This window comes from Psittacula echo (assembly GCF_963264785.1).
Source record: "Psittacula echo genome assembly, chromosome: Z".
Lineage (NCBI taxonomy): Eukaryota > Metazoa > Chordata > Aves > Psittaciformes > Psittacidae > Psittacula > Psittacula echo.
In genome coordinates, this window is record NC_137742.1 from 93,665,314 (window position 1) to 93,679,899 (window position 14,586).

A 14,586-nucleotide genomic window follows, 5' to 3' on the forward strand; every position below is an offset into this window, starting at 1 on the left:
TATTCTGACAAAACAAATACTAGCCAGGTTTGGATAGGAACAGCGTATGTCTTCAGTGGGCCATCATTGGGAATTACCAGAAAAAGTAGTAAATAGACACATTTTGTTCATAGTGCTGTTCATTTGGTTCACTTTTTTAAAGTTGCAGAAAATGGTGAAGGGTGAACTTGATTTTCTGCTACAGACTTTTCAGTCTTCAGCACTTCAGGATTTAAGTGCTTGTTCAGAATTGCTAAATACCTATTAATGCATTACAGAAGTGGATTCTTGCTTTCTTTTGGGTTATTCTGTTTCATTTGTAACCATATTTTATGTAAGCCATCGTACCTTGACAAAGCAGTATCCTGTAACATCAGCTCATTTTATTGATGAGCTGAAAAAATATTATCAAGACTAAAGGTGGATTCTAAGTAGGAAGAGTCTGCTGATGTGTCTAGTTGATGTGCTTCTTAAGATCTGGTGTGGCTTGGAATAATTTCTTTACCTACTTCCAAAGTTAGTTTGCTTTTTGTTTTTTCCCAAAACTGCCATTTTAATTTTTTATGATGCTGTGTTTATTTTCCTAGACCAGCCAAACGATGGGATAGTGCTGCTACACAGTATTTTCAGAACCTTCTCAAAGGTAAATAAGACTTGCCAAAATCATAATTGGCACTATTTTTGGAAAAACACTGTTAGAGAAATGTAGTACTTTTGTTTATATATTTTATTATGTTTAAGAATGTTGTATATTAAAAAGAGCAGTTACGTACAGATTTTTGGATGGACTGAATAAGGCAAAAATACTTGAGCTGCGTCTTGAGTACTGTGGGCTTCCATGCTACATAACTTTTGATAGCTAACCAGATGGAATCTGGCTCTTGGATAGGCTAGATAACCTAGCACATAGCACTCATGTAACATCTGTTTTGAACGGTGGAGCCTTTCTGTCTATTTAGCATAAATCCTTGACTCAGCATCATAGTGGGAGTTTTGTACAGAGATGGCAAGATCTGTCTTAGGAGTTTACGCATTCAGTTATTTTTTGATAAGGATGTAAACACCAGCTCAGAAAAGGAGCATCTGTTATGGCTGCTAACAAATAGACTAAGCTCCAAGTACATACTTAGTAAGCTAGAACTGCTTTTTTCTCCTGTCTGTTCTTGTCCCCATGTTTGGTGTTTCAGTAGGTTACCCAGTCTTTTTCATATGAAACCCTGTGTTCTGCTTATATGCTTTGACCTGAAAAACTACCTGCTTACTCACAAGTAGAACAAATTCCACATAAAATGTATTTGGGAAGGAGAGAGTTGAGTTTATGAAAGCAGCATAGGATCTTTAGGCTGGTAATTTCACAAACTAACTGGGACATAGCAATTCTTGCTGTTTACCTCCCCTCTCATTTAAGTGTGACTGTGCAAAGTAAAGGTTAGTAGGGAGCAATAACTTCATCAGTATTCCCAGACTATATCACGAGTAGCAATACATACATTTTTTCTAATTGCTAGCACGTCATTATTGTATGCAGAAGTGCTTCAGAATTTACAAACAGAATTTTATTGGCTTTGTTTGCTTGAATGAAGAGTCTAGCCAAGCTGTAAAATTGTGCAAATATAACTGCTTTCAAGAAAAGTAAATGTCAAGTTTGGAAAGTATGCATTTGTACTACAGATAGTGTCTAAAACTTAAGACATTTAGTGTAGAACCAAGTCTAGTTTGTGGAGAGGTCATTAATCTGTGTTGTCTCAATCTTCCATCAAAGATTAAGGCAAACTTCATTTTTGTATTATGAATGTTTTACTGCTATGTTTATTTTTTTCATTTAAAAGTAATGTTTGTGCTAGCATCTCTAAAGAAATAGGTTACACATTTAATTATGATTTCTATTTTTGTCTATCTTGGAAAGTACAAGCAACAAATACTGCTAATTTGGTGAGGGTTTAATTTTTTTACTTGTTCTTGTGTTTATTACTGTATTTAGCCTCTACCCATATGAAAGCCAAGTTGTGTGCCATAGAAGATAACACATTTGATGTTTTCCTTTATGTGATGATAAAAGATGAAAAGGTAAAATACTTATTTATCTACAAACTTACTCATGCACTTTGCTGTGTAAGTTGTGACTTTGCTGTTTAAGACTGAATGGCATTATTTGCCAGTGAGTTTTGTAATTTCTGTCAGATACAGTAGAATCTAAATCATAACTTACTAAGAATTTTGGTTTATACTTCTGTTGCTTGTAAACTTCTGGAGGAATTCCAAAAGGCAGAAATTCCATTGTATTTAATGTGAACCTCTTTCTGAAAGGCATTGACAGGCCATTGGAGTCAAGCGAGTACTTCAAATGGACAATTTTGTGAATTATTTAGCATACTTTTGTACCTTTTTGTGGTATCATAATTAAAGATGTTTCAATAAGGGAGTAGCATAGTAGTATAAAAAATAAATAGAAGTTCATGCTTGCTTTTGCATAAGACCGAATCCTCAAACCTTTGCAGGTTGAGGGGAATCGAACCAAGCCTAGTTCCGCTTGCCAGAATGTGTATCTTGTGCTAAATCTCTGGTGTAACTACTGGCAGACTTAAAGCTGTATGGTAGATAGAAGTGAATGTATCTAAATACTGCTTCTACTTGGAGTGTTTTACCAAGGCTTTTAACACTGGAGCCGTGGTCTTAACTTTGAAGATTCATACGAATTTTAGTATCTTCTCTTAGAATCCCAATTGTTACTGATCTCTGAGCCAGTGGAGTTGAAGTTTTAGTTTTGGTATTCCTTCATTCTGCCAGAATTTGATGCACACTGAATCAAAAAGGAATAAACCAGTTTGACTGACTTAGAGGTTGTCGGTTGGTTGGTTGGGGGTTTTTTGGGTTTTGATTTTTTGGGGTTTTTTTAAGGAGTGTAGAAAATGCTAATTCAGGCAGTAGCTTGATGGCTAATTAAGATGGCTAATGAACACCTGTTTGGAGAATGTACAGGAAGATACGAATGACTTTCCTATTCTGGAGTTAATATTCTTGTCGTGGTTTAGTCCAGATGGGTTAACCTCTGCGCTGCCCGTTGGCTCTGCTTCCATTGGTGCAACCATCACCACATGGCATTTGCCACCATCCATGAGTCAGTATAAAGTACTGGCCACTTTCCTCATTCAGCAATGTCCAAGGCAAGCTGAATGACTTTCAACTCTGCAAAGTGACCTGATTCACCTCCTCCTTCAGCAGTTTCTGCAGCTTGTCATAGGGGACTCCATACAGCTGCCTTCTGTCTCCAATGCTTCTGAAGCACCTGAGGTGCCCCCTGGTGTAAGTGCTTCCCCATACAATCCCACACACCCTGCCACTCACGACTGTCGAGTCTTGGGAAAGATCTCTTGATAGTATTCTTAAATAGTCGTTTAACCCTAGACAAGACCTGAGCCATACCCTGCTTAACTTCTGAGATTGGACAAGATCAGGTGTTCTCAGGGTGGTCATGCTGTAGGCAAAACATAGAGAGCATATGCAGCAAAAAGCTGGTTCCCAGCGAAAGGAGCAGGATGTTTTCAAGGGCATTGAAAGGCATTCAAGATCTTTAACTTTTCCAGAATCAACTCCTACTACAAATAGCCTTGTGGGGGAACAGAGTGTGTGAGGGTATATCTCTTCCATAGGTTGACCCCCTGAGGGAAGGAAAAAGATGTGTAATTGTTAAAAATTGCCATTATATGCTTCCCATAGTATAGAGGTGATGACCACATTGGGAACACAAGACAGATCAGTTTCATGATCAATGAATCTGTTGTATGACAAGTCATTACCATGAAGTACAGCGAAACAAGAACCTTAGCCCAGGCCCCACTGCCGATAAACACTAAAACAGAAATACTGGCTGTAACTAAGGTACAACATGCTAAAACTCTGAGATCAAGCACAAAACTCTGAGAGCCAATAAATCAGCATTGTGACGAGTGATTATTAATCTGAAACAGTGAATGCCTATCACAAGACCAGTTAGACACACTCTGGTCAGATCTGTCATTATCTCAACCCTTCATGCCCCATGTTGGGTGCCACAGTGAACTGTTGTGGTTTAAGCGGAGCTGGTAACTTAGAACCGCGCAGCCACTCTCTCACTCCTCCCTCTTCTTCCTCCCCTGCACCTGGAGTGATGGAGAGGAGAATCAAAAACTGCTTGAGATAAGAACAGTCCAGTAACTAAGGTATAACACAAAACCACTACTGCTACCACCAATAATAATAATGATAAGGGAAATAACAAGGGAAGAGAATACAACCACTCCCCACCCGCCAACTGATACCCAGCCCTACTCAGGCAGCAATCTGGCCCTTCAGGGTAACTCCCCCCAGTTTCTATACTGGGCATGATGTGCTGTGGTATGGAATACCTTTTTGGTTAGTTTGGGTCAGGTGTCCTGTCTCTGCTTCCTCCCAGCTTGCCCTCTTCCCTGGCAGAGCATGAGACTCAAAAAGTCCTTGGTCAGAGTAAACATTACTTGGCAACAACTAAAACCATCAGTGTTACCAGTGTTGTTCCCAGGCTGAAAGTCAAAACCACAGCACTGCACCAGCTACTAAGAAGGAGAAAAATGACTGCTACTGCTGAACGCAGGACAGTTCTTCAGAAAACAGTTACTGGTGCTGCTTATGTCTTACTTCTGTTGTTTACAGCTTCACATAAATTTTAAACTAGTATGTGATGGTGTAGGTTATTGTTTGTTGTTGCTGATCAGTAAAGATTTTGGGTTTTTTAGGTATGTGTTAATGATGATCTTGTCTCGAAGAACTTTGCTCGTTTTGAGGAAGCTGAAGAGAATACAGGGAGTTCTGCAGATTATCAGGAGAATCAAGCCTCATTAAATGCTGAGAGTCTTCCAGTGAAAATTGTTAGTCCTACACTTGCTTTCAGGCCAGTGCTGTTTCAGAAGATACCAGCAAATCTTGGAAAAGGTGGGAACCATTTGTGTGGGGAAGCAATCAAGCAAGCAACGCTTCATGTGTCTTTAATTGCATATATTGAACATGGACCTACTGTCTGGTTTTGAATCCATCAACTGGATCCAATGGTATGCTGACAAACAGTGCTTATATATCAAAATTTGCAAAGATGATCATATCAGATGCAAGAATGCTGTAAAGCTTTTTGTACTGTGAGTCAAAAGAAGGCCAAGGTTGGGTTACACTGGCATTAGTTAATATGCTTAATAGCAGTGAATATTACTGAAATTACTTGTGGCATTGATCAGTGATGCATTACTGGGTTTTTTTGAGTTTGGTGAATTTATTTGAACAAAGTTCCTGCTAACACGAGTGTTTACTGTGAGTTATCTCATAGAGATTCATGTCTGTCTTTTTACAAGTATGCAACTTTCCATCTCTTCCAGTTTTATGTCTACTCAGTTCATCTGTGCAGTTATCTTCACGTAAAGATAACTATTTTTTGGTTGTTCTTTTGCCTTTGGGAAATGATACAAACAACTAAACAAGTCAGTTGTAACCCACTGTAAATGAAAATGCTGGCTGTTCAGATAATCAGAAATGCGTATCTGCATTTTTTACTTTTACTAGGTCTTGCTGTTTCCAGTTCCTCCCTTGAAGACACTCAAAGGTTAAGCGCAGATCCAGGTTTAAATACTGTGCCAGTAAGTATTGTATTTTGCATTTAACTGTCAAAAGATGAACTACATTAAACACATAGGATGGGTTAGGAATCCTGTAGTCATCTAGCTTGTTCTTGTGTGTAACTTAGATCTGAGGGACTGGACTAGTTCTTGGTACAGGTAAAAAAGAATATTGTACTACAGTTCTTTGATTTGTTTTGGTTTTTTTTTTAATTGCAGAACTTAAAACAGTGTAGTACAGTCCTTGAAAATTTTGTGCTTCCTTTTGCACTCCTTATCTATAGTTTTCTGAAGATGATAGTTGTCTACTTTACACAGTTTTCTGAATATATAAAAATGTAAATATCAGTGATTCCCTGAAAACAAAACAGGCCTTATGCTGTACCATGGTAAACATTCTTTGGAGTCTTATTTGTTGACTTGTGTAATAGTTTAAATGTCTAATCTAGTTTCTTGCTATTTTCTGGTTTTGCTTGCTATTCTTTTCTGAAACACTTTCAAAATGTCAGCACTCATTTTTGAGTGTTACATCATGTACCTAATTGCACAATTTGAGCTATTATAATGTCCACGGGGGAAAGGAAAATTAGCTGATAGATTCTAGGCACATAATCACTATTGAGTGTATGCCATCATAGGTCTCCTAAAGAGCCTGGGTGCCGTTTCATATCTTCCTCTTCTATGTGCTTTAAAAGGAGGAGTTGGCTTTATTATGGCAACAGAGCTACTACTTCTGTTGGGTAGGGGGAAAAAGGAGTTTTGCAGAAGTTATTTTTTAGCTCTGCTGAGAATTGAAGGATGACAACCACTTCTGAACTTAAACTGTATACCTTACTAAAATATTTCTGTAAGAATGAGGAAAGTAGTGGTATAGATTCTTACGCAAGCAGAGCAGGATTACCTTTATAACCTCCTGCAAACAGTCAGCTGAGGTACCTTTACCAGCCACTTGAGTGATGCAGGTCTTTGACCAAGTCACATCTTGTCCATTGATGACTGCTAACTAATGATGAATGCTAGAGAATCCCCTGTTCAGAACCACACATTTTCAGGGTTACTGTGAATCCTGTGTCTGTTATTGGTTACTCCCTTGAGGATTTGTAGTGTTGTTCAGTTTAAGTTCATGTGCATTGTTTTTGTAAGTGTAGACTGGGTAACTTCTTTCTGGTTTTCCTCCCATCTGTGGCACGTAGGATTTGCATGCTTTTTCTTAATTCTATTGTAAAAATAAAAAGGTTTAATAAATAATCAGTGTGTGTTCATACTAGCTCAAGTCCCCAGTTATGACTATAGCTTGAGATGTGACCATGAACTAATTTTTCTTTTGTGTGGGTGATGTTCTTGTTCCATGTTTGATTCTTAGTTAAGAAAATACTGTCCTGTACCAAGATAGACGGCTTTCTGAAGTTTGTTTCATTAAAAAATCTTGCCTTATTCAGGCAAACATAAAATTTGTACAAAAATTCTGCAAAATATTTGGAGAATCCTAGAGTTACGTAAGAAAACCACGTTCAACTCAATAAAGAAAAATGTTTTTCTAAAATGTTGCTATTGAACAGTATTTTTGTGCTAAAAACTGTTTGCCTTTTCTTGGTAGGTTGTCAAAGCAGTTCCAGATTTGCCTTTCAAGGAAAATACGGAAGTCCACACAGACAAGTATGGTGCAGTGTGTTCAGCATTTTAAGGGGTTATGTAATCAAAGACTTAAGAGCTGTAGTATGTTTCCAGTTTATTCTCAGTCAGCTGAAAGGGTGGCGGGTAAGAGAAGATGCGTACACATCTTAGATGCTTTTAGGGACAAAGGAAATTTGAAGCTGCTGATACTTTATCCAGACTACAATGAAAATAGCAGTTCTTTTTAAACAATAGCTTTGATAAGAAGCATGTGATGGGGAGATATTTTTCTGGAAACTAAATGTGGTAAATTGTTTTATTCTTAGTGTGATTTATAAAGTTCTCAAACTTAATGGAATATAACTGAATTGATTTGTGCAAAGCTTTTTCTGTGCTGCGTATCAGTTGATAAATATGTAATGAACCCAAACCCTGTTTCTTTTAATGCAGTTTCTAACTGATGCAAAGCTATGTTGTCTTTTTTTTTTTTTTTTTTAACTTTTAACTTTAAGAAACTATTTTACAGTGCAGTCTAATTCTCTTTTAAAGTTGATGGATCCTCCAGTTGTCTTCAGGTTAAAAAAAAAAAAAAAAAAAAGTTCTGTAGGATTATTTTCAGGTGCCTGAAAGCTAATACTGAATTCTGTTTTGAAAATGGTACTATCTGGTTTCTTCTTTTATGCTCAAGGATTTTCCTTCTTGTAACAGGTACTACCTCAAAAATATTTTGAGTGAATTGCTTTATGACATTTTAGAAATATTTGTGATAGTTACAAATTCTACTTTTGCATTTATGTTGGATTTAGTATTTGCATGGTTTTCTCAGACTTCAGCAGTGCTTAAATTCTGATCCTCTGAAGACACATGTAGTTGAAGATGACCAACAGGTATCTCAAGGACTCTAATTTAAACTTTCATTTACCTTCGCTTGTGCAAATGTGTTGTGTGTTTGTGGAAGGTTGTGGTAGTGTTGGAGCTGCAGGGCTGGTCTTTGTGTGGCCTTTGTGGAAGGAGGTAAGGGGCTAATTCCAGCTGCATCAGTGGCAGGACCCAGTGTAGGCCAAAGCTGAGCCAACCAGCAAAGTTGGTGGGTACCTCTGTGAAAACATGTTTAAGGGCAAAAAATAAAGGGGAGGGAACAAAAAAAAAGTGGGAAGTGGAGGCCGTGCCAAGGTCAGAGGGGTGGAAGAAGTTCTGTGCTGGAGTAGGTGTACCTGAAGGGACTGCAGTCTGTGGAGGACCCATGCTGGAATGGAGGAAAGAAGTGAGAGGGAAGGAGCAACAGGGAGAAACTGCCATGTTATGACTGTAGTCCCAGCCTTGCAGTGCTCATTGCCACAGTGGTGGGACTGACTGTAACCTGCACTGATGAAATGACAAGCTGCAGTGGGAGAGGAAAGGTGTTTTCCTGGAATCTGTAAATGTTTGTTTCTTTGGGTTTGTTTTCCAATAGCCAAATCAGTACTCTGGTATTAATTGGCAACAAATGAAGTTAACATAAGGTTGAGTCTGATTTGCATGTATCAGTAATTAAGTAACAGTCCTGTCTCTGTTTTGACCCATGAATCTTCATGCTCACTCTTACTGTTTTTCTCCCCTATCCCTCTGGAAGGGGAGAATGAGAGAGCAAGTGGCTGTGCGGGTCCTTGGCTGTCAGGCAAGGGCAACTCACCACAGCAGATTTTACTAGTCATTGTTTCTTAATTGTATTTTAATTTTGTTATAGCTGACTGCTAGTTGTATGCTGAGTATCTAGTGCATTCTCTTAAGTGGATTAAGGCAGTTGTGTTGAGGCAGTCTTGATAAATCTTTCTGTAAGAAATAACTAGTAATGAGTATTTATCTCACCACTGGTCTGTATAACTTGGCTGTATGTAAGAGTCACTTAAATGTATTTACAGTTTGTTTAATTATTTTTCATCCAAATACCATTTTTTAAATACAACAATCGCTTTTTGAGTAATATGTAAGCTAAAACACTTTCATTAAGTATTGCCTTTGTCATCTGTCATGGTTCCAGAGTTCTAAAAATCTTAGTGAAGAAAGAAACTTCATCTTTCTTAGCAACAAAATTGAGCCATCATCAAGTCTGGAAACAGCACCACTCTTTCATGAGCTCAAAAAGGTAATGCTAATATATTAGATTGAATCTCTTTTAAGTCTAGTATCACATCTCAACTTCAGTTAACTGATTATTACAGTAATATGTAATTTTGATAGAGGAATGTCTAGGTTGAATGCTTGTGGTTGAATAACTGAAGCGTCAGAGAGATGCTCTTAAGAATTGTACATACATTCTTCTGGTATATCAGCCACTCTCACAAGTCATGAGATTCGAATTTCGATATAATTAATTAAACCCAGAATAACTTTTTTTCATATTGCATGTTAAGGACTTTTATCATGTGGGTCAAAAGCTTTTAAATTGTAAATGTTGTATTTTGTTAGTGTTTTAAGTGTGCAGTTTTCATGTGGAACTCTTTATTTTTCTCTTTTTATAGGAACTTACTCGGAAAAAATTTTTAGGCCCTAATTTCACAGAATCTTACTGTTGGCCTTCAGTAGCTCGAGGATATGACATAGTTGCTATCTCATATCAGGGAAATGATCCTTTCATGTATATTCCACCACTACTTACTTTACTGCAGTTGGAAGGTTGCTACAAAGCCTTTACAATCAAGAGTGGAGTATGTATATGTTGGAGTAGTAACAGGTTTTCTGATGTGCAGATGTAGAATAGTGATCTGAAAGGTTGTGCATGTTTAGAATATATACATTTAATGGGAACTTAATGGGTGATGTCTGTAATTTTGTGATGCTTGCCAGTTTAAGTAAGCCTTTTGCTTAGAGCCTTACACAGATGGACCATGTGAATGTGGGAGTCTGAAACTTATTTATCAAGTAATACCTAACAAGTTAATGTTACATCACTTTGATACTTAATGAAGCTTTGCCTTTAAGGGGATAGTATGTAGTAATTAAATGAAAAATTGTATTGGCTGTTCTAAATATTGTAATTAATTTTTCTAACTTGTATTAGATCACAGAAACAGAATTACTGAGGTTGTTAGGGACCTCTGGAAATAACCAGACTCTGAACTCTTGTCTCATACCATGCTGTAAAATTTTGTATGTATGTATGTAGCCACTAGCACTTATTTTATGTCCTGGGTGGAAGAAGGCGCAACTTGTTTTTGAGCTGCTGAAAACATACGAGAGATGCTCCAGACAGTTTCATCCGATGTTGATAATACTTGGGCAGAACAAAGCAGCAGCTAGCAGTGTGAAAATACAAGGCTGTAAGAATACTTTCTATCTTAATTATGCTTGAAAAACAATGTGGGCTGCTTTAATTGCAGGAAATTGTGAAAGAAGTAATTTATACTTCAGTTTCTTGTTCTATAAGGTAATAATTCTGTTTCTTTAATGGTATAATTCTTTAGTGATACATGGAGTGTTAGTAGTGCTATTTAGCATTACATGGTATTAAAGCTGTTTGAATATCTGTATGTTCAGCATCTTTTTGCTTAGTTTTCAGTAATAGCAGTCTTGAACCAAATTAGTGGTATGATTTTGCTGAAGATCATGCTGCATAAGGATTAATTATGGACTGACTTGACTTAGAACCAGATTTATAGTAGCTTTATTGATTTATGAGCATCTGTTGCTGGTCAGAGGTACTGGGTCTGTCAGGGGTGGAGTTAATTCTCTTCATAGTCTGCATGGTCCTGTGATCAGGATTTGGAGTGGATTTCACACTTTCAAAAACTCTTTTGAGTATTACTCACTCAGGTCTCGAATGCATGCAGGGGTAGAAAAATGCAAGCAAGCAGAAAGTGGCTGTTGACCAGAAGTTGTAAAATGGAGCTCAGTGTTCTCTATATTAAATAAATAAATAAATACAAACATACAAAACCCCCACAATAAACAACAGGACCAAAAAAAAACCCCCACAACCCTCCCAACTTGTGGTGCATCTTGAAATGCAAATGTGGCCTTTTGAATAAAACTACCAGGTCCTATAGTGTCTTACTGATATTCTCTCAAGTTGTAAGTTACTGTTAACAGTCTTTACTTCGTACTTTTAGGTGACGTAATCGTGACTACACCATATAGCTTCCTGAGACTGTTTGAACATCACAATTTATTTTGTCGACTTTGCCATCTTGTTCTTGATGAGGTGGAAGTGCTGTTCTCTGATGCTGCTGAACAGGTAAATGGCTGATACATTCTGCTAGCAAAATGTTGTTCCAGTTGTGCACAAGTTGTGTAAACAGTGGCACATACTGGAAACAAAACCAGTCTTCCTGACCCCCTGTGGTAGGGTTGAGGAAAAAAATGGAATTTAAAGAAATCTCATCTGTAAACTTCTGGCAGAAAGAAACACCGGGAAGGTGGAGATGTCATCTGTTAAATCTGACTTTGCCTCTCTACTTGTCCTTTTTTTGACGTTTTTGGGGTTTTTTTTAACTTAGCTCTGTTTTTTCCTGTTCCACACTGCTGCTCTATTGTTCTGTCTTCATTTGCTGTGGATGGTTTCCCAAGGTCTTGCTTTCTTTTTTCAATTTGGTAACAGTAGTTTGAATGTAGGGATCATCTGTATGTAAGGAACTTCTCTCTTATCAGTGCTATTTGAACAGTTGCAGTTCAGGAACCATCTTTATTGGTAAGTTTCTCAGTTTCTGCAGAATGGAAGGCAGAAGTGAGTCAAATAATCAAGTGATCAAGTAATCTTGGTAGCAATCATAAAATCTTTCCTTCAGCCTTAATGTCAGGGCAATCAAAAGCAGAAGCTGATCCCAACTCTTGAGAATCTTGGAAGAACAGCAGCATTAAGTTTTCATCTTGGCAAGGGTGTATATATTGTATCAGTTTTAAAATGTTGACTTATGGAATTGTCTCAAACTTGAATAAGATTTTTTTTTTTTTATATTGCTGCTTTTAGGCTTTGTAGAACAGATGCTTTCTGTTAGTATTACAGCGTATTACGTCAGTGTGCAAAAAAGGCCTACCCATCTTTATTCACTTTCATAGTTATGTTTTTTTGAGTCATTAACTTATACTACCTGTTTAAAAGTTGATAAGACTAAAGGACGGTGTTTCTGACTGTGAAAAGCTGGAGAAACATCTTAATAGAGATTGCCCAATTTGCTATGTGTGGAGCTGTTAAGTGTGCCCTTGTAGCACCAAAGCAAGTCATAAATTAGATTAAATGTCATCCTTATCCAGTGGGGCATTCCTTTTCTCCGATTAGGCTGGTCATTATGTTGTGTTCCTCTGCTATTTGAGGCGGTGTGCGGGTAGTTTGTAAAATACCGTGTGTGTTGTCTGCCATTTTTGTAGGATCTTCTCAGCTTCTCAAATGCATCAGTCTTGACTAGAAAAAAGAAGAGGTGCTCTTTCAGAGGGAAGTGATAATTTGATAATGTTGGGGTTGTTGTGGCTCTTCTAAAGCATTGTGTTGCAGAAATGTCATATTATTAAAAACAATCCTGCCTTCAACAGTGCCAGTTTGGGAGAGAGCTCTTATAATTGTGGCAGACCACTTGAATACTTCTTAATATTTTAGTATGGTAGTGCTTTGCCAGGAATCCTGATGTTGTTCCACAACTGGACTGCTTGTCACTTAGGTCAGATGATGTCATCAAGAATATATTCATTCTTAGTGATTCCCTCCACCTCTCTACCCCACTTTTTTTATAAATGATTTTATGGTAACTCCCCCTTTGAGGGAGGGGTTACTGCACTGGCAAGTTCGCTTGTCTTCTGTTTGCTTCCTAGTTTTTGCTGACTGCCTCTGACCTCTTGGATCTGCTTTTGCCTAGATGTAATATTTTTCAGATTTGTAAAGATCATTTTCCTGAGATTTTCTTCTCTGGACGAAATCCTTTGTGTGTGTATATGCTGTTCCTCCATGTTGTTCTGTTTCTTTCTTTTTGCTTTAGAAGTTGTTCAAATAATAGGACACATAAAAGTGCACAAACTAAACACTTTGGTTTGGGATGTAAAATGTGTGTTTTGCTCTGGTGGTGCTTTTGAGACTGGGAAAAGCAATGTGCTAAAAATTTACTTCTCGTTACATACTGTCTGGAATAGGATAAGAGAATAGAAAAGAAACTTTTCTTTACAGGTTTTTACCATATTAGATTGTTACAAGAAAGCCACTGTTAGTGAAGAGTGGGAATATTCACCCCATCAGATCATTGCTGTTGGAACTCATTGGAATAAACACATAGCACGCTTGATAAAGGAGTTCATGAATGATCCTTATGTTGTGATAACAGCTGTGGAAGAAGCTTCCATCTATGGAAATGTGCAACAGGTAAAAATTTGGGTATGATGTCACTTTGTTTACTAAGATGTTTTGCTGTTTGTACTGATCAAGGTCAGTATAGATGGTTGCTGATAATTTAAGTGGGTAGTGCTGCAATCCTAACTTGGACTGTTCAGATGCACTTTCCACATATGAACTGAAGTGAGTCTTGGAAGACCTCTGCAGTTAGTCACTGGAAAAGCTGAAGGTGTTTTGCCTTCCTTTCTAGGACTAATGTGAAGATACTCCCTCAAGAAATTCATTATTTATGCAAATGAGTCTGAATTTTATGTGAAGTATTTGCAAATGGTATAGTTCATGACCAGAATTTTACTGGGTGTTGTTGCAGTTGTTAATTTTGTAATGGCTAATCAGGCAGCGGTAGAACTACAAGATAAGTTATCCCAAGACAGAGCTCTTAAAATACTTGTTCTGCTGCTGCGTGCAACACAATACAGAAATTAACTTTCTGGAAATTTTAGGTCAAGTTATTATATGTTCTTAGGTGTCTTCTCGTTTAATTTCCAGTCAGTATGGTGTAGCCCTTAAGAGTAATACAAAATACTGTAACTGTGATCTGAATAATTCTCAAAATGTAATAATTTTGAGAATACATCATATTACGTATCTCAAAACGTAATAATTTAGGGATTGAGAATGTTGGGAAATCCCTAAGACTAAGCATTCTGAGCATGTCATGAAGTTGAAAAAGCACCACTTTTTGTGAGAAGTCTAAATAATGGTTTGACAAGACTGAAAATGTCAGTGTTTTGATGCTTTTCAGTTAGTAAGAGTATTTCAGGTGGTACAGAATGCTATTCTGTGTGCGAAAGGCTTTTTTGGTGGTACTTGAAAATGCCAAATTTAGATTGGTAATTCACCTAAAACTAAATGAATAAAAACCTTACTGTGGGATTTTGATTATGTGATGGATTTTAATTATACATATATCTAGGAGAATTGAATCGTAAAGACAAGATGTACCACTTACTGCAGCTAGCATTTACTAGATTCGCTTTGGTGGAGCATAACAATGCTTAGTGCTTATTAAAAGGAAGAATT

At 37.4% G+C, this 14,586-nt stretch overlaps 1 protein-coding gene across 1 annotated transcript in view; it reads left to right on the forward strand.

Annotated features, from left to right (window-relative positions):
- Positions 1-14,586, forward strand: part of TDRD12 (tudor domain containing 12) — a gene marked incomplete at both ends in the record, with an annotated part of 34,132 nt that overhangs the window by 4,213 nt on the left and 15,333 nt on the right. Inside the window, 11 exons of the mRNA XM_080638383.1 lie at positions 567-622; positions 1,961-2,046; positions 4,731-4,926; positions 5,545-5,618; positions 7,195-7,253; positions 8,038-8,098; positions 9,232-9,336; positions 9,713-9,898; positions 10,357-10,510; positions 11,300-11,424; positions 13,342-13,533. Coding sequence (XP_080494509.1) covers positions 567-622; positions 1,961-2,046; positions 4,731-4,926; positions 5,545-5,618; positions 7,195-7,253; positions 8,038-8,098; positions 9,232-9,336; positions 9,713-9,898; positions 10,357-10,510; positions 11,300-11,424; positions 13,342-13,533 — 1,294 coding nt within the window. The remainder of the gene's footprint in view (positions 1-566; positions 623-1,960; positions 2,047-4,730; positions 4,927-5,544; positions 5,619-7,194; positions 7,254-8,037; positions 8,099-9,231; positions 9,337-9,712; positions 9,899-10,356; positions 10,511-11,299; positions 11,425-13,341; positions 13,534-14,586) is intronic.